The 25,547-nt window shown below is 38.0% G+C and overlaps 1 protein-coding gene across 1 annotated transcript; it reads left to right on the forward strand.

The window, feature by feature from the left end:
• The first annotated feature begins 1,195 nt into the window (after window positions 1-1,195).
• Window positions 1,196-24,943, forward strand: LOC109990710 (calmodulin regulator protein PCP4). The gene is made up of 3 exons (XM_020642896.3): window positions 1,196-1,386; window positions 16,285-16,336; window positions 24,252-24,943. The coding sequence occupies exons 1-3, from the start codon at window positions 1,378-1,380 to the stop codon at window positions 24,380-24,382; spliced, it is 192 nt and encodes a 63-aa protein (XP_020498552.1). The 5' UTR covers window positions 1,196-1,377; the 3' UTR covers window positions 24,383-24,943.
• The last annotated feature ends 604 nt before the right edge of the window (window positions 24,944-25,547 follow it).

The raw sequence follows: 25,547 nt of genomic DNA on the forward strand, positions 1-25,547 counted from the left end.
AACATATATTTGGGTAACCTGAGTGTGTTTGTAATAACCCACAAAATGTGAAATAAATCCATCCAGTCCTTTGTTTGTGGTCTGCATAAGTCTTACAACAAAGAGAAAAGTGCTCAGTTTCACATTTTCTCAGTTTGTGATGTCACAGTGGGATTCTGGTAAAAAAACAACAACAACAACCCTCCCCTCCCCTGGTATCACCACCCATGGACTCCACCTCCAGCCTAGAAAAAAGCTTTTGCGCAGGTCCGCCATTTTTATTCTCGCTAGCGAAGGAGTGATGTCTACCTGGAAAACTCATGGGGGGCTCATTGCATTTAAAGAGACACACACACCAAAACGGAGCGTTCTGAGAGAGCTGGTTTATACAGGGTCACAAACCTCCTCTGGTGTTTGAATCATGTTATATTTTGACCAAAGCACAGCACAGATGTTTCATTTAGAGCACAGGGGACTGTTTTAAAAGGTGGAAAAGGGGTATAATATGTGCTCTATAAGAATTATGTTTTATGTAATACAAAAAACTACATTAACATTACTTATTTGAGATGGAAAGATAAACAAAGTGTGTGATTTATTTGTGTTATTGTAATATCATTTTATTTCTTTGTGATCATACTTTATTTTTGTAATTGTGACATCTATTTATTAATGATTATGCTTTGTATTGTTCGTAGGGCATCCAGATGAACCACAGTTCTGTTTGTGGTTTATCGGAAATTGTGAAGTTATATTATTTTATTACACAGATTCTCCAAATCTTGCTCTTATTTATATTTGGGCAGCTGTGGCTCAGTTCGTATAGACGGTCTTCTTTTAACCAGAAGGTCAGGGGTTCAATTAGTTTCATTCCATATATTCAGATTTCATTCAATATATTCAAAGTTTCATTCAATATATTCAAAGTTTCATTCAATATATTAATTTCTTAAACGGCCTATCATAGTAAAATGTAGCCTATGCCATGTTTACTGTTTAAACAACGCTTAAAGTTCTAGGAATCTCATCTTGCTCTTTATAACACAATGGTGGTAGTGAAATAACCATTCCTATAGATGACATCATTCGTATTGCTTGAAATGCCTTCCAACGCTGACATTTGTACGGCCGGATGTTCATCAAAAGGGAGAGAATCTATGGCTGATCATGGCGTATGAATATTTGAAGGAGCTGCATGGTGACTTAGGAGACCCATTTGCCCAAGGCATTCCTATTGGTTTATTTGTGACGTGATGAGACGGAGGAGTTCGGCTTCACGCTTTATAAAGAGCCTCTGTCCGCGGCGAGCCACTCTCTTCAACACTACTGTTGCTGAAACTTATCGTTCCGAAATTTTCGAACTGAGGCCGCCGAGAAACCGAAACATTACCGTCCATCATGAGCGAGGTAGGATTGTTTTATGTTTTCAAATACAAAAACGTCTGCATTAACCTAAGAGCGCACGTACCGCGCTCTAAGGCGCAGATATCCACATGAGAGACTTAAGAACCGTTTGTGGTGTCCTTTCATCTGATGAGATTTCTCATCCGACATTTACTAATTTGATTCATAATCGTTTAAGAGTCTGTAGTCAAAACTACTAGATCATAGCGCTGAACAGGATCAGTGTAGGAAACACCAGGACGCACAATGCGCTGTGGACAACCCCCTGACGCGGCGGAATAGTAGATTTACGACTGATGACAGTATGTTATTTGGGTTTCACTTCAATGGTTCAGACATACTTCACATACAAGTCATAATTTGAAGTTGTCTGCGCGGTTTGACAAAACTCTTAAGTAATGCAATGTGTCAATGAAAAGGAAAAGTAGCCATAGTATTTCATTCCTCAAGTGATCTATCTTAGTCTTTGATGCCTTATTATGATAAAAGTAGTTTAAAGCTCAATATATTGTTTGTTTTGAAGAGTATTGAATGTGATTGGTTGAGAAGTAGCTGTGCAAGTGCAGGTTGATGTCACACTCTCACTTACTCATTATTTTTTAATGGAATCTTTTTAGTGAAGGTTCACTCTCTAGCTAAATTTCATTGGACTATTCTGTTTAAATAACACATTAAAGTCCAGTACATTTATTCACTCATTGGAGAAATATGTCATCAAATGTATGCATTTGCATTTTTTAAATGATAGTGACAGAGACTATGTAGTGTTCATGAATGACAATCATGTCTGATCTTTATTACTTCTCGACAACATGAATGTTTTTCTAATGCTTATAAGTGGAATGATTAATTTAAGTTACAGCTTTATCACCTTAATAAAACCAACTAACAGACATGAATTACTTTGAGCTTTCTTTTCTGCCTCAAAATTCTTCTTTTACATAAATAAAAAATAAATGTAAAAGGCAATGTGAAAAATGTTCTGCTGCATAGCACAGTAGTACAGAGAGAATATATTAAGCCTGAGCGTGAAGTCGAAGCTCTAGGGGTATTCTTATTTGTTCATAATTTAGGTATGTGTGTATACATTGACTAAATCTTTATGGGCTTACACTCAAATGTGTGTCTTTTAATTCCAGTTCATATGTTAACCGAGGGAAACATGGGAATACAAGTGCCCACAGAGGATAAGTAAGAAGCCTGAGCAATTAAGTTTTATTTGACTCTCCAGAAGGTGTAAAAAGGGCAGTAAATCTCGCTCAGGTTAAAAAAAAAAAAAGAAAAAAGACTGCAAACACAGTCCACCAAATAGATGTACCACATATAACATTATGAACACATGGCTGCCTCAATTGAAGATGAATTTAGAGTGATCACAGATTAACAGCTTTGAATAATTGAATCTCGTCAGTGAAATCATTTGAGCCTTTTTGCTTGTTAATCATGTGCAAACTAAACCTCTACTGTTTATTTAAAGAGTTATAATTTTAGGAAAACCTTTCCGCAATGTGAATGTAATGAAGAGAAGGTGGCAGTAGAGGATGTAATGAATTTCCTGCTGAGTTGATTATTCAGAGTGGAGTTGTTCTTAATCAAAGTCATCAATTTATCCGCTGTCTTTTGGCCAGTAAGTGAGGCAGAGCAGCACATCACGTTCTGGATGGATGAGTCTTGCAGTGGTCAGCACTGCAGTGCTCCCTCCCTCATCCCCACCGCACTGCCTTTTCTCTCCACCTCCCTTTCTCTCTACCTTATCTTCTCTAAACTGCATAGAATAAGAACAATACTTAACAGTGATACAGTGTTTCCCGCAGGAAATTCTCCAGTTAAGGTGGTAGCTGTCTTGTCTGCGAGTGTGGGGTGTGTGGGAGTAAGGGCTGTTTAAAACAGCATCAAGTGAGTGCTTTCAGATGGGGCTATAGGTTTCCTACTGTCATTGCGAACTTTGACATTTTTAGCCTATGCTGTGGTTAAAAGTTTCAGACTTTTGGGGCCCCCTACTGGCCTCGGACCCAAAAAGCAGCAAAAAGGCGCTGGATCAGCAGGATCAAAATTTCCAGTTACAGTAACACGGACTTACATAAGTCAGTTTAAGTTTTCACAGTTGCCTGTAGATGGTCAGTTTGTTTCTATAGGCATGGCAACTTCTTTTTTTTTTTTTTTTTTAGAGATTTCTTTTCGGCTTTGTGCCTTTTATTTGACAGGACTGTGGACACAGTAGGAAACAAGGGAGAGTGGGACATGAGGAGGGGGAAGGAGAAAAGTAATGTTGGGTTTTTGCATACTTTGCAAAGCAGCATTTGCCATCAATGTATTAATGTGATCTTCAATAATTCCTACCTCTTTGGATATTCTGCATTCTTAATGATTTAAAAATACCTTTGGTAATGTGCAACTGCAGTGGGTAATCATATAGAGTATTCAGGATACTCTTAATTAGTATTTGAGCTGAATACAACAGCCAATGGAAAGGAAACATACATTTGACAGCAGAAGCAGTTCAATCGACTTATAGTAGAGTCTGGAACTTCTCTTTGTACTTGGATTGAACTAACCCTGACAATGTGACTATGAGGTGAACACATTAATAGTCAGCATAGGGGCCCTGACAGCCTATCAGTTGGTCGTGTCCTATGTTTGAAAGCTATAGCACTCCAAGTGGGGAGGGGGCTTGGGTTCTCCTGAGGTAAGACAGGACGTTAGAAAAAAGGTCGTTTGTTACATGGCACTATGGATGGTATTGGAATTATGTTTTTTTTCCTCTTCTGCTATTCTATTACTGTGGTTCAGACAACAATTTCTATACAACTATTTGATGAATTGCCATTTAATATTGTGAAATGATGCATAGTCCAAACACTTAACACACTCCTACACATGAGTTCTTACCATGAGACTTTTGATTTGAGTTATTATGTGCAACTCTAACTTTGACAACCTCACAGCCTGGATGGATGGGACCCCAGGTTGGGAACCAATGTCTTACAGCCCCTTTAAACATGTTTGATCATTTTGATAATGTCATAGTAAATCACCACATCCAGAATGAATACTTTCATCTGTTCTATATCGTCACGTTGATTCAAGGTTCCCTCTTGAGGCGAATCAATAAACACTACATCAACCAACACAATCTTAAGTTACAGCAAATAAACAGTGTGAGTGGCAATTTACTCAACCCTAGCATTATAAATCACTTGAATTAGAGCTGAACAAACAGAGACACTTTTACAGACCCGGCGACTAAGTGACTGGGACATAGAAACCTTTTTGTAATGCAATGGCCATAAATTCACTAGCTGCGTTACCAGGGCCTTAGTTCTATAATTTAACTGGATTGCAATGAAAAATAAATCAATGAAGTAAATAGACGTCTTCATTAAGTCTGTTGCTTTGGTGAAGTGCTTTGCAAGCTGTTTACTCAGCTCTTTTCATCCTGCCACTGATGAATGAGTTTCTTTCAGCTTTAACTACATGTATTAAAAAAAACTCTATTCCACACGATTACACATTTTAAATACAAACAATTTTGTTGAGCATTCATTTTCTGCATCAGTGTTCAAATTTCAACATAACAAATTGGGATATGAGAGACTTTTTGACAACCATAAAATGTGTGAATTTATTATAAATCATTCAACAGCATCATTCTGTGAAAAAAATACACACGTCTTGGCTCAAGGTGTGTGTGAATTTGTACAAGTGGATAAGTGAATACTTAGACACCTAAGACACCTAAAAAAGTAGCCTCTGCCATCAGTGTGTGAATGTAGTGTGAATGGGTAAGTGAGACCTGCGACATGGATGGACTGGGAAAATAATTCAGTCTGGGTTTGACTTAATTCCAGCCAGGCCACCATTCCACATGAACTACTATTTCTGTAGGCTAACTGTGTCCCTTTATAGTTCTACTTTTCACATTCAGTTAAAACAGTCGCTTCAACAGTATAAGTGTCACACAAATGTTTGAGCTGCTGTGGTCTGTGTCTCACTGCAGGAAAGGAGTGTGATTGCCCGGCCTGCTGGCTGGCTGCTCCGAGCAGAAGTTATGGAGCTCCTCTAATTCCACCAAAACGGAAAACATTTTTGATTTGATGTTTTGTTTTCTGTAAAACTGTAAATATGTTGATTCTCAAACATCAACTTCTCACCTCAAAAAAATCCACAAGTGAATCCAGTGGTGAGATAGTAAAAGAAAACACTCCGTAGCTCGCCTCCTCATCTTCAAGGTGTTAGTAACAAAAGTAACAAAAACTACATGCTGTAAAACAGAAATGTCTATTGGATGTAATGAATGGTGATTCTCTAATCACTGGATCACTTTTATTTTTTATTCACACACATTTTCACTGCACGCATGCACACACACACACACACACACACATAGAGACACATGCAAAGACATACCCACCAACCACACTGGATCTACCCGAGAGCAAATATTTGTACACAAGGATGTTTAGTAGGGAGGGGCAGTATCTTATAACAATACAAAAAAGGTACAACAAAAATATGAAAATAACAAATGAAAATTGTTTGGTTGGTTTCACAAGAACTTTCTGTGCTACGTCGGTGGGGGGCTGCCTCTTCAGGGTCTGGTTAATCTTTAGGCTAAATAGTTTTAATATCACTCCCTTTCATCAAACAATGACACTATCCCCACCAAGAAGCCCCTTCCCCAAGCTTGAAGAGTTCAATGTCCTGGTGATCCGAAGTGCCCATGCCTAGCAACATTATCGGTAGCCATGTTTTTTTATGTAACAGAGTTTGGTCTAAATTGGATGTAATGTTATTAACGTTAATTTTCTGGTTGATGTTATACGCAGCCACCAGCTGATACCTGAATGGTTAATACAGACACGATAAGATTAAACAGAGAACATTTAAAGCAGTGTTTGAATCTGTGCACACTGAAATAAGCATGAACTTGTGTAAAAATACATTTTAAAAGACTGTATTGTCTTTCTATTTCTACAGCGGATTTCCATGGTGCATACAAGCACTTACACTTCATTCTTTTCACTGAGAGGGCTAAATAATTTAGAAGCAGTACAATTGTTTTACACCATGATGATGACCTTTTTCTATCGTTCCTAACAGATCACAGCAGTGATAAGTTTCTCCAATAGTTCCAACAGTTTTTCCTCACACTGGTAGACCAACGTCTCATTTATCTATGTGCTGCAAAAGAAGAAACGGATTAGGCCGTATGTTCTTTCTGCTTGAACTGTCGGTGGCCTAGTTCTGCTTTTTTAAGTTCTTCATAGCCATTGGAAGTGGCAGAGAACTCTTGGACTCTGCAAGCTGCTGAGTTTTAAAATAACCTCAAAAACAGGTTTATTAAATTATTTTCCCAATTTAACAATAATCTTCATCCAAACTACTCCGCTTTGTTATTACAACACTTTTCTATGCCAGTCTGAGGCCCCGTTTTGTGCGTACACATCAGTTGTAAATAAGACACCAGGTAATTTGTGAACGAATGTGCGCAAACGCTGACCCCAGACAGTTTGGAGGCAGGGGAAATTGGTGACACAGATGGCGAGGTGGTTAATTAAAGCCAGAATGTACATTGATGTCCCTCACACATTTTATTCCACTTAATATCAAACTTTCCACCTCAGATCCACGACATCATAATCACTCAAACCAGCAGTTTCAAATATGAACGCATGTGTAAGCCATTTTCAGTATGTAACTTGTTACAATTATATATATAAAAAAAGGCTGCCACATATTTCATCAGCATTGTCTCAACTTCATTATCCCTGAGCGCAGAGGACCAAACTGTTAAAAGTGATCGCTGATGTAGAGATCTGAAGTGGATTAATACAAAAACTAGCGCCGCCAGTTTTTATTAATACATTCCAATATTGTGTATTTATCATCAAGTCTGATTTTAGATAAATAAATATTACTGAGTTGTACGATGCTCTGAGCGCTCAAAGTAACGATGGGTGTTGCACACATTTTATCTGCTTGTTACTCGGCGCATCCTAAGTAAAAAAAATATCACGATTCTAGCTAAATTGAATTCTAATTCTGATCTTAAAGACTCATTTGCAAGTTACTAAACAGTTCAACCATAATTATTTCCCTGTATATTGTTTTAAATGCACAAAAACTATGCTGATAAGTGTAGTCTATTAGAAAAAAATGCCTTGGGGGGGGTCTTGAGGTCTCCCCCAGAACATTTTTAGCACCAAAAATATCTTCCCCTACATTCTGATCAATCTTTATGTGCAATTTGAGCATTTTATGCACCACTTAAAAATTATGAATTAGTTTTGTGTCCTCTTCTGTGTCTTTAAATCTATTTATGTGTTCATTAGTTACAATTTTAGGCAATAACTTGACTACATATTGACTTCAAGTTCTTGTGTTTCTGTTCTATTTTAGCCCTGCAGAATTCAATTGTAGCTTCATACCAAGAAGCCTTTGTTAAAATGTTGTTTTTTAGGATATTACTGGACTAAATGGAGCGTAGTGTTTGTTTAGGCAGGTCACGGTGTCACACTACTATCATGCCAGAGTTTTGGTAACAGCTCATCTCACGCAAGCCACATCAGCTGATGGCCAGTTGATTTGCTTCAAAGCGTCCTATTGGCCAAATAGTACTTATGGCCGTCTTATTTAAACTGAGCTAGCCTTCCTACTTTTGCTGCTCCCTTTGCAAGCTGCATTTGCAAGCGTATTTGCGTCCCTCCTCCTCCCCACCTCCTCCTTTTATGCTCTTCTGACTTAATCAATGTCGTGCTTGTCATTGATGCATACTCTGTAGGGGGTTTACTGCTTATCTTACAGCTTTCAACGTAAGCGCGTGCAAGGGCAGGGAGATCCCAGACAGCCATACCGCCAAATATAAATAATTGCAATAAAGGAATTTACTTGACAAAGTGATCCTGACTGAACTTTAGTTTTGTTTATTGACTAGCAAACATATATTTAATCAAACATAATCCAGAATGTGTTAATACTTTGACACATGGTCAAGTTTTACTGAAAGTAGAGTTTTATTCATAGAGGTGGCAGGACAATGTTGATTGACAGATAGTCACCACGGTTACTCACTGCCTGATACACACTGAACGAGAGAAGAAAGAGCTGCTGACTGACATTACTTCAAGTAGTATGCATGAAATTCAATGCAAGGAAAGAAATTATTGTACTGGTATTTTTTTAAAGGCTTTATATGCAATTTTTTTGATCCAGTAGATGTCGCCCTTGAGCACCAGCATGAAACCAAAACAACTAGCTGCATTCTTGTGTTAGCATGCTAATGCTAGCGATTTTTATTATGCTCGTAGAGCAGAGGGCATAATATGGAGTGGAACAATGCGTATGTTTGTATGCATGCGTATGTTTTTTTATGAATCTGAATTGTTTTGGGCGCAAGCCATTTCCGGGTTTTGGGCGAACGCACACTTTTAGTATGGATTCTATGCTCTGTATTGTAAAGTAGACCAAAGTCTCAAAATATTAATGCATCAAAAACCTGTCTACTAGGAAGTTGTTTTTTGAGATGAGTCTGTAGCAGGTGGATCTGCGCAAGCACAGGACAGATACATCATTCCCCGTAATTAGGTTCTTAATCTGACCACCTTGCTCCTTTCAGTTTATTTGCAAATCTGCTCTCCTGCTGCATGGCCCACAAAGGGAGACGCGAAAGCTATCTGGGACGCCTGGTTACAAAGCAAGCGCTCTCTTTGTGACATGGACGAAAGAGTGTCACTGGTTTTACTGGAAATTACTACTTTTTTCAGGAATATGCAGCCACACAGTGCTCTGCAGCATGTTTACTCTGCAGCATGCTCTGTGACAGGCCACTATACAATCCCAAAGTAAGGAAACCAATTTTCTTAAACTGTTGACACCCACACTAACAAATGAAAGAGAAAAATGTAATCTCTCCTATTCAAGGCTCATGAAGTTGTATAAGAGACGGCAGTTTCAGAGAATAATTTAGAGGAGCTATCTTTCTTCCCTCTCCCCGCCTTGCACTGCTTCTCTTTATGCTTTTCTTAGTGGAAATGGCTGTAAGTCAAAGTTTATTTTCTATGCCAAAAACCAGCTGGATGAAGATGAAACCGATCCTTTTTTATTTTTATTTTATTTTAGAGGTTATTTGTGGTCTGTGATATCACACTTCTGTGGAGCAGAAGGCCATTGAATTCTTGGCGTTGACTGCCTTGTTTGGGCAGAGAGTTTTACTGCTGCATTGCCAAAATCCTCCAAATATTGTTTAATTTGAAAAGACAAAGGGTTGTGTCAATGTGAGTGGTTTCATCAAATCTTTTATGTTAGCAGCTCCTTGCTTTTCATGACAACTTGCCTGCCTTTTTGCCTTGGCTAATAATTCTACCAAAAGCCCCCAGCCAAAACCTCAAAGGCAAAAACAATTGAAACTTTTGTACACTATGAATAAATCTTTATTTTTATAGAGCTAATCCTTTACAAATGTTATCTGCAGACACTTTGCAAAAGAGGATGTTTAGACCTTACTCTTTGTCTATATTATTTACAAAGACCCAACATTGATCATAAGCAGAACACTAAGTAACATTTTTCAGAGTTACAGTGGCAAGGAAAAACTTATTTTAACAGGCAGAAACCTTGAGCAACCAGACTCAAGTTGAACAGCCATCTACCGAAACTGTGTTGGGCTTGGGAAGAGAGAAGGGAAGAGACAAACAAATGGGGAAGTGGGTCTGCACCATCATGAGAGGGAGAGAGACATACTGACTGGCAAGGGGATGGTCAGAGCAATACGTACAGCGTTGGAGGGTCAAGAAAGAAGAACCTACATTGATAATCTGTTCTACTGTAACTTAGACAACCCCGGATCTACCATATGGGCGATCCAGGCACGTGCCTAGGGGCACCTGAGAACGTACGGGCCCTCCACAATGGGAGTGGGGAAAAAAATATGCATCAGATGGCTAAAAAAGTGATGACTGATTAGCAAACTGCAATGCACTTTATAGATTGGAATATATATATATATATATATATATATATATATATATCTCTAAAGTCGCCATCTTTGCAACACTGGCTAGACAATGATGTCTTGCACGTGAGGTCAGAAAGCCTACAGAAGAAAACAATTACTAATTAATTATGCACACTCGCCCCCAGCTGGACTGGGAGGTCTACCGCAGGTGCTTTACATGTGGTTCATGATTAAGTAGTCCTCAATTTTCTTGGTGTCAAGGCTGCAGAGGTAAATTTTGGCAGTTTAGATATGTTAAAACTTTTTTGTTACTTTCCCATGTTTTAATTTGTGTGGTCAAACCAAGAAAGCAGGCGAGGGAAAGTCAGTTGTGCTGCTTGGTAATTACTGACCTCTGTTCTGCACGGCAACAGTAAGAAAAACCACCCTCTTCCTCTTAAAACCAGACATGTACTGGCTGCCCGACACAGGAAAGAAAATCCAAAAATGTGCAGAAGGGAGTTATTGACCCAGCACTGATTTGGCAATGTTTCAGTATGCCCTGAAGCCTTCATGACAGTATGGTTTATGTAACTGCCAATGGAGCTCATACAGATGAGTGGTCTGTAATGCGCGCGTACACACACACGTATTTAAGAGCACACACAGACCCACACTTGCTCCACTCCTACTGCCTGCACCGCTTCATCGAGGGGATGAGCAGGCTGAGATGTGAGGAGCTGAAGAGGCAGGAGAAGAGTGAGGTTAGAGGATCAAAAGGCAAACTGTGATTTACTGAGAGAGTTTTCAGCAGAGCAACGTCCTCCATAAAATGAAGCAGACACACTTTTATTAATGACACTAACATGTCACTATTTACATAAATCTGGCCCATACTACAGTATATCCCTCCATATCAGTGATAAATCAATGTCCTGTTGCTAGTGCAGTGCATCCGACAGTGATGCACAAGGTCAGTACAGCATATATAGGACTATGTACTTTTCCTTGTGTTCCTATTTGTCTGCTTTGCAAGCAGCGGGTTAGCTTAGCATAATGAATAAAAGCAGATGGTAACATAACTTGCCAAACAGCAAACTGGTGGACAACTCAACTCAACCATATTTCTTTCCATTTATCTGCACACAAACCAAGCCCTTTAGAAGAATTGCTCATTGTCTTAGAGTTTGCGAATAAAGAATTAAAATCAAGATGAATGAGTGTATTTGTGGTCTTAACAGGACAAATACAGTTATTCAAATTTATGAACAGAGGAAGGAAAGTCCTCAAGTTTCGCTTAATGAGCTTGCAGCTGGCTGTGTTTTGATGTTCATTATTTAGACATGTGGAGTTGTACTGGTTTTTCATGCGTGAGAATAAGTCAAAGCATTTGTCCTTGTTAAATTATGAATTCCTTACTTTGGTCGTCCATTGCAGCATTATTACAAGCCCCAAAAGAATAGTAAAAGGCTGTGTCATCAATGTTAAATGATAAATGTTCACTTTTATGTGTTTTTCTAGTCTCCTGACAACAATATTGATAATTCACAATTCAATGCCTCTGGGCAACTCCTGCACAAGGACACGAAATGTAGACTTTAGGAGCTAGGGATTGAACCACTGACTGTGGCATTCGTCTCCTTTATGAAGGCATAACTACACAAAGATCAAATTTGATGAAGAGGTGGTAATAGAAATATTGCAGACCTTATGAGTTTCTTGAATTCATCATTCATCACCTCATTCTAGCTCATTTTTACAACACAAACTTAAAACAAGTTGAAAAATCCCCAAAACATTAAAGAGTCCAAAATATGCCTCCAGCCTTTTCTTCTGCGGGGCAGAAAAGGAAATTTTGCTTTGAGAAAGAATGAAAAGAGATGGATGTTTCAAAGGATTCTGTGTGAAAATATCCTCACTCCGTCTCGTGATGAATGCCTTATCAGAGATGCAGCATATTTACATCTCTCGGAATTTGCAATGTGCTTACAGTATAAGCTCACTGAAGCTCGATATTCCACTTGAATCATACTATAGTAATGAAAGTGTGTGTATGCCTTTCTGGCCTGCATGTTTGTGTGTGTGTTTATATTTTCCCCTTGAAGTATCCAAATTGAAAGCCTGGGGGCACAAACTCTGATGCAGCCACTGTGGAGTTTGCACGCAGTATGCTACTGTGATTCTGCTTCTTGTGTGGGTGTATTTTCACGTCAAGGCACACAGAAATACACACATCAAAACACTATTTGTTGACCTTATATCCCTCTGAGTCTGTTAATGAATAATGAGATGTACAATGAGTAATAATTTGCTCTCTATCTCACTTGTCAATGTCACATCATCATAGTTGTTTATGTTATTGTTTTCCCTCCTCACAGTGTGTGTGCTTTTGTATTTCTTGAATATGTCCACAGTGCTTATTTATTTGCCAATGTGTTTTTATTTGGCAAACACTCCTCACCCTGTACAGTATCTGCAGAGTGAGGATTGTCCCTTCACCCCTCAGTAATCTCACTCATTGAACTGCTGTTCTTGCAATTTACACTTGGCTCAGCCCCAGAGCCACTCAGCCTTTATGCTCCTCGACCCATGGGAGTGTTAGAGTTTCTCATCACCTCTGCACTGAACTGAGCAATGTTACTATAAACAAAATGACCTCAAGTCACATCGTACATTAAGCCTAGTCATATCCTGTTCCCCGACAGTAACATTTAAATCATCATGGCGAGGTTTCTGTTGGTTCTGAACAGCACTGCCATTGAGTTTACCTCGTAAACAACATATTGTTGGAAGAAGTATTTTTACACTAAAACTAAACAACATTTACTTGAGTATTCCATTCATCACAAAAAACATTATTGAAATAATGTTTTGAACAAATAACTTTAGCATTCTAGTTCAAGCTTTTATATTTTAAGAACTTGCTATTTTAATTTTCATACATCAGAATATGAACAATAGCGCAGGCTTTGAACTGTTATTTTACTAAATAATTTTGGGCTTAATGAAATTGCCATCTAGTTAAACCAGATGTGATCTGATTTATTGTGAAATGACTAAACTATATAAATAATGACTAAATGGAGAATTGAGATTATTATGTTAAAAACAACTGATGTTATCAACATCTTTAGTTACTGACTTAATGTCAACACATGATCTCTATTTTAATCAGTATGCATATTATTTTAATAAATAAAAGAACATTTTTGGGCAAATGTTCAGTTTCTATTACTCATATCAAGCTATAAAATAAGCAAAAATGTTTGTTATAAATACGGCAGATAAAGATATTTTCACTAAACAACATATGTGACGTGGAATTTGGCAACAAAAATGAATGAAGGTCAGCCTAGCAAATCTGGATCCAGCTGATTTCTCATGCCTTTGATTCATCTTTATACACAACCATTGATTCTTGCATCATGTAGTTCAATATAAATACTATGTTGGAATGACACATCAACATTGTATGACTAACCACAAACAGGAGTAACTCAACCAGATGAGCTTGAGGGCAGTCTTGTTTACAGAGTGCTAATGCAGTGTGGACTGACTGGTCTCTTCTTTCCCAACCAGCTGTTGCTATACTTGTTTTTTTTGAGCCACATTTGCGTTTTGAAATGAGCAGCTATTTTGCTTCTACACAATGCAACAATTAATTTCATGGCCATTACAGTAGGCTGATGGAGAGACTTGACTCTTTTGTTTGAACTGGGATTAGTTTAAGTAAAGAACAAAAATACGCTCTTATCTAATATTTGTAAGGAGCTGCAGGGTGTTGAGAGAGCTCAAATGTTTGATTACTATTGACACACCACAAAGAAATTTGATAATGCGTTTTACTATTTTTTTTCCCTGTCAGTAAAGTAAAAAAAGAGAGCAGGTACTTTTTTGATTAGCCTGACAGGTAAACAATAAACATAAACTGCAAATACCAAATATCTCGTACACACACACACACATTTTTTTCCTCCTGAAACTGTACCAAAGGCTTGCCTCCAGTAAGAGATTCCTCCCTCAAAAGACAGAAGTGTGTTGTGCTCTGAGCCCTCTGCCTTTCCTCCAACACCATGCTTGCCTCTCCTCAACATCAAAGCACAGCACACACTGTTTAAAATTCATTGAAAGCATTGGATAAATAATGAAGAGAAGCTCAGAAAAGAGGACACATTGCACGATGCCTTCTCAATTCCTCAGCTATTAAAGCATGGAAAACCTTCTGACATGACCTAATGGGAAACCTTTGAAAAAACAGGAAACATAGCAAAAGGGTTACGAATAAATAGGAAAATTAAAAATGGAAAGAGCTTAATCCCCCAGGTAGAGTGAGTTGTTTAAATCTTCCTAGAAACACAGTAAAAAGGGGATGAGCTTCCTTCCCCACGATTTTTTTTCAAAGTTGAAAGACATAGTGTGATCATGTGGTTTGCCAACATCTCTTATGACATATATGAAGTGTACAGTGTCCTCAAAATACTGAAACCAAATTGCTCCCGCTGCCTCATTTTTGACTTCCCCAACTGTTATGGTACTGTTCAGACACAAATGCAGAATTAATTAGCATGATCTGATATAGATGAGCAATAAACAAGTGGGCTCAGGCGCTATAAAACACTTAAATATTAGTTTCTTGAAAAAAGTAAAGTTGGAATTGAGTTTGCAAAAAAATGTTTTAGTATCTAAAGAAATATATAAGAAGAGTTCAATGGGTGGATGATGCCACCTGAGTATACAGTATATTATGTGTGGGCATTAAGCTGCAGTTACATTATTTTAGTGTTAACTGCCAGCAAATAATCATTATTAACATTGTTCACTGTTTTAGGTTCTGAGGCACATCATACATTCATTTTAAACTTCTTTATTTATCAGACATACAGTCAAAATCTATGAATAAATGATGAATAATCGACTCAGCAAATGTCTTCATTGACTCAGTTTTAGACTTGCGTCATGTCGGAAGCTGAATCTTGAGGAAATGAGTTGGACAAACAATATAACAGTCACTGTATGTGTTTCTTCTCTGGAAACGGCTGCCTATTTGCAACTTAATGAGTTTAACACATTCAGTAATAAGGTGTGACAGGTAGATGGGTAAAGGATAATGAAAGTTGACATTTAGAAAAATTGAGCTGCATTAGTGGGTCAAAATGTATTTAATTGTGTCATATCCGCTAAGTTTTGCCATTAACCCTAATGCCACATCTAGAAAATAATGTGTCAAGACATGTTTAGTAAGAGCGTGCACAGTACCTGTTGAGACTGTGCTGTTGGCAGTGTAGAGAGATTTTTGGTAATCGTCATTCATCAGTCAGACAATTTATCACACATTAAACATTGTATAAGCAGTTTGAATTCTCACAGCTTGGTAGTTACATGTTTTTTTTTTAGCATAATTGTGTTCACATTAATCCATTCATTAAGACCAAATGTACAGATATTCACTTGTGAAACATATTTTGGTATTGATACTCACTGCATATCACTGTAGGATTTATTTCATGACATAAAAGACATGGTTTATACTTCTTGACCTTAATCTTATTATAACAATCTTATCTTCTATAATTTGAGCTTTCATCAGTGAACAGGTCCAGTATGTGTCAAGCAGTGTATGTCTTGTGTATATCTTCAGGGGAAAGCTTTTTTTTAATGTAATTATGTTGTGATGCATTAGACAGTATAACACTGCGCCACATGTTTTTCATTTCATAAAATGCCGTAGTAGATATAGTTACAACTCTTTCTTTAATGATTCCTCCTCCTACTGTAAAGTGTCTTCAGGGAGAGCATTCTAGCAGAATAGGTGGCTGTTAAGCCCACATGTAGATTAGATAACAATCATCAGGCCAAGGTTTTAATAAACTAAGGACTCAGAGCAGTAGAACAAATTCAATAATTTTAGGAATACTAAAAATGTATTATTAAACTTAACTGTTTTCTGTTTTGTTGTTCTTACATTGCAGAGACAAGGATCTGGAGCAGTTGCTGGTAATAACAAGACATCTGGAGCACAAGGTAAAAAGGAAATACTGTAGTATGTTTATTATTAGATAGATTATGTTTGTCCTTCAACAGTCATAGGCTCTAGCCTTTTTTAAATGTAATACTTACTTTAGATGTGTTAATTTAAAGGTTCAAGACAAATTTGAATGAAGCTTTCTATATTTGGACTTTTGTTGAATAAATTGTCCAGTAAAAAAAATAACTGTAAGTTTGAACGAACCACATGTTTATTACAGAACATGTACCTAAAATGAGAATTAGCCATCAGTCTACACATATACACACACACACACACACACACACACACACAAAGGACAATTTGATTTAAGGGCTATGTGCCAGTGCTCATCATGATCACTAGAGTTCATGACACGCAAGATCTTTCATAACAGGCATCAGAATTAATCTGTCATTTTTTTAAATTCACTTTCCTTCCTCCGTCATATGTGATAACCACAAGTCATTACTGCATGAGCTCTTCAAAACTAAAATATTGAACAGTCCAACGTAGCATCATGCCTTAAAGCAAATAATATCTGCTAAAAGTTTTGAGGCATGTGTTGAGGGTTTACTGTTTCATTTTTTTAACTTCAGCATTGGCATTACTCAGGCCTACCTTTCTTTTCACTGATCGAAAAGAGAAAGTAGAGAAATTACACACACACACACACACACACACACACACACACATACAAAGGACTGACTCCATTGTTGTCTGACCTTGAAATTTAATTTAATGTCTGAAAAAATGCCTTCCCAGCTTGTCTGAAGCATGCCTCTTAATGTAGCGCAAGATCAGGATGGAGGGAGAGTGTAACGCTTCTACAGTATTGACTCTCGCCCACTCTGCATACCCTGCACACAGAGCAGAGCACAGTCTTAAGAGACAACACATTTTCATTTGGTTCTGTTCGCTTTCAGACTGCACTCTGTCAAGCACACCAAAGCCTGTCAAATGTTGGGTACCGTAGCCACGCGTCACTAGTTGGGGCTGTAGCTGCATTCACGTGGTGTCGGTCACATCTAAAAAAACGAGTTTCCGAGTTGGAAAATGTACAGAAACACCTGCTCAAGTCCGAACAACAAGACAAGAATTGAGAAAATAATTAAGTGCCCTAGTTGCCGACATATTCGTTATCAACATGGGGGGCAAAATGTGTTTTGTTAATGTTAAGATACTTTTTAATAGGCTAATTCACGTATGTCACATGTTTTGCTCAAATATAACTTGTAACAGAGACAATACACACATTGTCTTTGTAGCATCAACGCTGTCTGTTGTTGTTGTTACAACATCTACTTTCTACCGCCATTTCTAGACTACCAAGGGTTGACCACATGAAACTCCTTTTTAAAATCAGCATAAAGTTCTGTATAAAAGTGAAATAAAACCATTTGAACCTCTTCACAATGCATTTTCTTTCTTCTATTTTGTTGGCAAATTAACATATCTACACGTTCAGGAGTGAGTTGTGAGCTCATAAAATATTCTACTTGCTATAAAACAAGTCAGGCCTTGTGGTGAAAGATGAGCACAACTACGTGATCAGGGCTGAGTCGTGTGCACAGGCCATTCACAATAGAGCGCCACAGGAATGAGATGTTGGCGTTTTGTTAGACCACATAAACTACGTTAGGTAATACCCCCACTTGTGAATTTTGAAGTTTTTACGCATCTTTAAAAAGGCGGTTGCTAACAAGTGGGACATTAAACGTCATCACGCTGGACACAGGGGCCGGGAACTCTCTCACAAATATTAGGTTAGTAAACAATTTATTAAGCTACGTGGATTAGTTTATCGGAGATCGTCTGAAGCATAACTGTAGTGACGTCAAAATCATCCGACCGTGGTGTAGTTAGCTTGTAGCGTAACGTAAGTTTTTTTTTTTTTAACTTCTGTCGGCCGCATTACCGCTTCAAACATCATAAAAATGCTGTTCATCTGTGAAGATTATCCTGCTGAACAAAACGCCTACGCTTCAGAAACGTGCGCTTGCCACAGAGCTTATTTTCTGCAATCATCTAAAGTCCAATGCGAAAATCCCATAGGGCGAATTCTCGTTAGACCCCATGGCGATGCTACTTCCAGGTTGGCCTACAAAAATACGTCATGTGGTTTGTTCTCTATAAGTCCAGCTGCAGGAAACACTCCTTCTGCTCCGCTTCAATTTTGCCTCACTTTTCTCAGTACAGCTTCTTACTTTAGTCGTAATAACAGTAGTTTTTCTGACTTGAAAAGGTGACAGATGTCCTCTTTTGGTATAAAATGGTATTACATGTCAGTGTTTCCCCTACCATTATATTGGGGGGGGGGGGTCTTGTTTTTAAAAACATTTTTTTTAAAGATTTATTTTTGGGCTTTTTGTGCCTTTATTGTAGGGATAGGATAGTGGATAGAGTCGGAAATCAGGGAAAGAAGTCATTTAAGGATACCTTTCCGATAGAAAAGGACAGCTGTCATTAAAAATAACACATGAACACCAAGATTCCTTCAAGTGTTTGTGTCGTCGTGTCGCCGTGTCGGCATGTCGGCATGTCGGCTTGTCCCCACCCCCCCAACGCTGTAAACCTAGGAGAAACACTGCCATGTGTCAGCCAGTAAAAATTTAAACAGATTGTCGGTTAATACATTTTGAATCGGTTATCGATTAATCATTTACATCCCTAAGTGTAGTCTTTATTTTTATAGCGCAGACAAGCAGGCCTTTACTTTAAACATTTACGAGAAAGGCCTTAGATTTTGGTTTTCTGGGTTAAAGGATCATATGTTTGATAATCTGCTGTCTTAAAACCTTGTGTTCACCTGATAAATTATTTTTAATCGTACATTCCACAATACTTGGTCTGTAAGTGCAACAACTCAGTTATCACAAGTTTCTTATACAGTATGTAAAATGAATGCTTTTTTTTCAAGCTATCGTAGTAGAAGAACAGTATGTTTTGATTCTGCTATGATAGGATTTATGGAACCTGCCACCTTTTGAATACCAGCTTTTGTTAAAAAATCGACATCATTTTGTTTTAATTGTTTTGATGGTGCAGTTAGGGTAAATTGTATTCAACATAATTACCTGCATACTAGCGATAATCTGCTCATATACCCTGAATACCATAATAAATGCAGTTAAGTGCAATATTTCTCTATAAATTTAAACAAGGGTTTGTAGAAAATTCTGTAGCCTTTTCTTGTGTTCATCATGTCACTGATTAAAAGTCTACACTGGCTCAGTTTTTTGCCCCTAAAAAGGTTTATTTTCGTCTCCTGTGACATTGTCCACACAGTTGGAGTCCAGATGTGGCATACTTGGGCCATATGCTCCATATGTTCAGTGACCTTATGAGTCCAGGCGCAATACAAACTGTCCCTGTTAGAACAGCTGGGTCGACACTGGCTCTACATGATGCTGTACTGTACACACAAACCACACAGACAGAAACAATAAAGCGCAGCACATGGTGATCCTTTTTGTATGGCGCTATCATATGTGAAATAATAATCTGCTTATTCATGCATGACACCACAGAGTCTGCACCATTTCTTTTGCAGGGAATTCAAAGAACAATGTGGAAACTGTTAAGCTATAGCACTTCCCTGCTTGGTTTAAACCAGCACAGGCGTCATTTCAAACTGGCTCACCTTAGAGATCAAAGTCATCCTTTTATAATTAGCTTGAATTAAACCTCAAAGTGAACATGACCCACTTCCAAACACATTTTAATTAGCTCCACAGTACTCAATTATAACTGTAATGATTGTGTCTTATTCTGTCAGATATTGTTTATAAATTATCATCAGATCTCTTTTTCACAAGCCTTCAGTGCTGAAAGAGCTCAAAAACACATAAACATCTAATGCTTTAATTTAAACATGGCACATACTTCTAATATATCTCCCCCCAAAGGCAAACACTAAGGTGACACTAAAAAAGATCCATGCACACAGCAGCAGTGCTTTATGTGTTTTAATGTACTGATCTGATTGCTGTTGTATCTCACACTTTGCTGCCACTCTAGTGTTACAGGTCTCAAGGCTGTGATCATTTATGAATTGCACACAATGACTTACAACTAGACACAAAAACACTGGCAGAAACAGTTTTCTCTCACACCCACAAATGTATTAAATTTAAATGTTGAGGAATTCTTATTTCTATGTATTGTCCATGAGATGAGATGTTTTTCCTTTTTGTGTAAACCTTCATATGCAGAGAGTCATTACAGCTGTCACTTTCACTTATGACGAAAGTTTCTGCTTAATGAATTGTAGTTCACACTTACCCATTCACACTACATTCACACATTGATGAAAAGGGTGCGATGTAAAGTGTCCATCAGTATTAACTAATGCCATTTATTCACACATACCCACTTCGCTGACACAGCAGTGGGAGCAATTTGTGGTTTAGTGTCTTGCCCAGGGACACTTCATGTAACTGCAGGAGCTGGGGATTGAACCCCAGACGTGCCATCTACCATTGGACCACATTCAACCCAGATATTGCATATATTGTGTATAATTGAATACATGTTATAATAACAATGTATATCAATAGACAGGGGGTGCATCTACAAGTGCCAACACAATCTGACAGACAGTCCCTGCTGTATAATTTTAGTACCTACTGTTCAGTAGGCGCACACAGAAGGCAGATATTTGTTCCTACTTCGTCTGATTCATTCAGTGTGGGAGTGGTGTCATTAGCCCGCTTCATGTTATTGACACTCCAACTTAGATGTGATCTGCCCGATGGCTCAATAAATAATACTAAGGTTCACATTGCATGAAAAAAATGTAACAACTTAACATTTGAAAGGCGCGTTACCCGAACCGGCCTCACCTATCCTCACTTTTTTTCATCCTTGTTTTTTTTTTTTTTGAGGCGCACGTGAAGTCACGTTTTACATTTCATTTTTCACACAGCATTGTGGGTGTTAAAATACAATTAATTTCCTGAAAGGATGCATCCAAACCATACTGTAAGTTAGTATCGATGCTAAAATGTTCAGTCTACTGAGATGGACCCAAAAAATGCCAACTGAATGACCACGAGGGTTCAGTCTACTGAAACCCCCTACTGAAAAGTCTGCACTGCATACTGAACTGTTGCTTTTCGGAAAGTGCCAGGGTAATCAAACACAGTTGATCAACAAGACACAGGTGATGACAATAGGGGCAATCAGAACTGGAGGGAAACACAAAGAGGCAGTTAGAAAGACTATAAACATGATACACAGAGGCAAGAACTTCAACATAAAACATAAAGAACTAATCTAAGGACACAATAAAAGTACACAGTACACAAACAGGCAGCACAAGGTTAGAATAAGAAAACCTAAAACAAGAAAATACAAACTATGAAAATTCAAAACTAAAGACCAAATCATGACTTATACTGATGGACACTTTACATAGCAACCTTTACCATCAGTGTGTGAATGTTGGGTGAGTTGGTGAATATGACCTGCTGTGTAAAAAGCTCTTTCAGTAGTCAGAAGACTAAACCATTTACCATAAATTAAATGGTGTTTGCACTAAAACATTTAATATGCTGTATTGGGTGATAGAAGTAAGAAATTAGAAGGTAAGAATATTTTCGGAAAAAAATACTAGGGTTTTCAGCGTTAATCAAAATTAATGTGCATAAATTCAATTAATCACAATTAACTATTGAATTTCAGCATTTAATTGCGATTAAAAGTATATTATCTTTTGACAGCCCTCAAAAATAAGTTGCAAGTTGTGTATTTTAAGCATACTGACCCCAAATTCACCATTTGTTAAAAAAAGTGAACTCTTTCCCATATGGGTCTTCAACAAAAATAAAGGAAAGTTGACTTTTTTACTACTTCATTAAGTTTCACATGTTATCAGCTGTCACAATTACAAAGTTTATTTAAGCATTTGTAAGCAGCACCAGTTCATACAATGCTGTACCTCATTACTCTGAAAATATAGACAGATTTTTTTTTAAAAGTCAACACCTTGTATTACAGGATAATGAACATGTAGGAAGTGGACATAGTGGAGTGCCCATGTCAGTAGCTATTTTTTCCAGGGTGAAAGCAGAAAGCATTAGAGCAATGGGAAGTTTAATATCAATTCATGTAGGATTCAATGCTCGGCTTCACACAGGGGTTAGTGGTTTCTCCTTGAACAGCAAAATATAGGTGCTCAGCCCCATGGGAACCTAAGAGCAGTCAAGATAAGTCGCCTCTGCTTTACAGCCCTCTATACTGTTCTCTGCACAACCCACCCTGCCCTCGCTTGCTGTCAAATGTGTGTCGCTTTTGTAGGTTCTGCCGTTTACACCCAAGCTGATTAATCTGTCGCAGGAGTTTTGCAAGGCAGTGAATTGAAAAACTGTGATGATGAGCTTCACAGGAAAACGACAAGTAAAAATAAAAAGGTTAAAAAGAGCTTACTGAACATGAGGTAACTCATTGAAAGTGGAACATTGTAAATGGAGAAAGATGTTTTAAACCCTACAGTGTGTTATCGACTCAGTTTTCTGATCAAGTCTGTTGTATTGTCCTTGTATATTACAAAAGGGATGCTAGGATCACAGTGTTCACTGGGCCACATAAATGTTTGTCTTGATCTTTATTCTTTGTGACAAGAGCAGTCTCAGACAGCCGCTGCAGTCTTGGTAAACTTGCTTCGGTAAATGTTAGCTTGTAGCTACTTCTCAAAGTCGTGAATAGCCTCTCCTCTGTGCGTGCTCGCTCCAGTGTGTTCTGTATAATACACGCAGAAATACATGCAGAAGCACACTCATGCCCTCATGCAACAGAGAGTTGGATTTATAATAGGCTAATTCTTGAGTGCCACCAACAATATAGCTCACATTATAATACAGACTGTCCAGTGTCAATTATGTACGCATTACAGAATATAGCCAAGAATTCCTGCAGACAAAGTAAGTAATGAGTGTTTACAGCCTACCTAACACATGTCCTGGCATGGCTGATCCTGTCAGGGGTTCTTGAGATTTTAATAATTAATGAGGATACACTTCCTCATGCCGAAACATTCACTGTGTCTTTCTGATCCTTTTGGAAGTTGTGGGAATAATTCAGCAAAAATATAACTGTTGGAGATTGGTGTTTATAAGAATAAAGACTGAAATCGTGGCGAAATGGCAACGCTCTTAAAGGCAATGAGAGCTGACACTCTGATGTATGATTCAGGTTACGCAAAAAACACATATATGTAAAATCAAGTTGCCCAATCAAGCCGCTTTGTGCTTTGCTCATCAGATTGTGTTGCCACGTAACAAGCAAAATCTAGTTGGGCAAGACCCAAATGACTTTGTGCTGCGCTGCAAAATAGGGCCCAAAGTGTCTGGCAGATTTTTGAATTTTGTCACTTTAGAATTGTCTTGAAGAAACACTTTAAAGCAGCCCTGAATATGTAATATATGGCTAAATAATGGCATGCTAAATGATGCTAAGGCTCTATGTTTCACACACAAAGTCACCAGGCAAAGTCAAAATGAAACTCTATTTTGTATAAGCTTACCCTATTTGGGTATTAAGTTTGCATTCTTAAATGCTTACGAGTTAAGTGTAATGTTTTTAAGCAAGAGGGCCAGAAAACATATTTGGCAAACCTCTAAGTATGACACATTGCACTGAAAAATAAAATGCAGTGTTATGACCTTCAACACTATTTATTTTGCTCTTTAATTTAAGAGGGGGGAAGCATGTTAGCTTGACATGCTAGCAATTGCAGCTTTAATATTAGAATTCATAATCATTTGCTGTTGTGTTTATGGCTTTGAAAACACAATGCAAACTCTGCATTTGGTGAAGTCCAAAGAGTGAATTGGATACATCTTGAACAGATCTACATTGTTATGGTTGGTGACCTGTGATACGGTTCAGTCTGTAAAGCGCTTGAGTCACATTCGTCATTTCTTTTTTTAGATGCTTCCAAGACGGACGTTCCAGAAGACATTGACATCGACATGGATGACCCTGAGACTGAAAAGGCAGCCGTTGCCATTCAGTCTCAGTTCAGGAAGTTCCAGAAGAAGAAACATCATGAGAAGTCTTAGTGTGCACCATGTTGCTTTGCCACTGTGTGTAGAGACGACTGGTGGAAGAAACAGCACAGTGACAATGGTGTGACTTTTGCATGTAAACAAATTCCTGTTGGAACTATAAAGGTTTGTGATGGGGTGTGAGGGGAAAGAATGCAGTAGCCTGTTTATCATATGACAAGCTTGTAAATGATCATTATCCTATTATTATTATTTTTGTTATCATTATTTATTATTTAACCATGATATCAATATATAACTAAAAGGAAGAGTTGTCAGAATTGTCTGTTGTGTGTTCATTTCCTTATATCATACAGTCTAGCTTCTGTTTTGTATAGTTACACCTGCATCATTTCTTTCTCTATAGCTCAGGACTATGCATCCCTCCAAAAAAACCTGTATATGTGGGAGTAGACAGAGCAAAAACTGTTGTTGGACTGAAGGTTGTTTTCAGGAAACTTGGCCTGGAGCATCTTCAACAGAACATTTTACCTAAGGCATTTTTTCTTACCCGCATGGTACTATCATCCTTGTATCATTTTACATTGAATAAATAAAGACTCTGTTTGAATCTTGTCTAGAGTGCTTGTAGTAGCTAAGTTTGACAAACACTTTCAGCTGCTATATTGCTACAGTACGTCTATTATTTACATTTATACACAAACTAGATGAATAGCTGGAGGACCTAAACTCTGACAAACTATAAATAGAAACCTCTTCAGAGTGAGCCCAGCTGAATATATTCCCTTCCCAGCTTGATGACCTTTTCCATGTAGAGCTAGGCTAACTGACTGATTCCCACTGAGCTGTTCATAGCCTTAGGCAGATAAAGACACACATTGAACACACCTTTTAAATACTCTGTGTTTCAGTTCCTGCTTATAGATTTATTTTTCATCATGAATCTCAGAATGAATGTTCTCTTTCTGTGTTCCTTAAGTTGGACATGTATGTGTGGAAAAAAAATGATTTAAGGGAGCATTGATTCATCTGATTCTGGCACTAGTAAGCCAGCTGCTGCTCAATACTGTCTTTGACTTTCCTTCTGCTCTGTGTTAACGACTAGGCAGCAAAGAGTTTGGCTTTGCCATCATAGAACAGAACAAAACTTCCTTCATTACAGGGAATACTGTCGAGACACATTATGTGGTGTCCCTCATAAGTCTGCATAAGAAAATAT

Source organism: Labrus bergylta, chromosome 11 (assembly GCF_963930695.1).
Source record: "Labrus bergylta chromosome 11, fLabBer1.1, whole genome shotgun sequence".
NCBI lineage: Eukaryota > Metazoa > Chordata > Actinopteri > Labriformes > Labridae > Labrus > Labrus bergylta.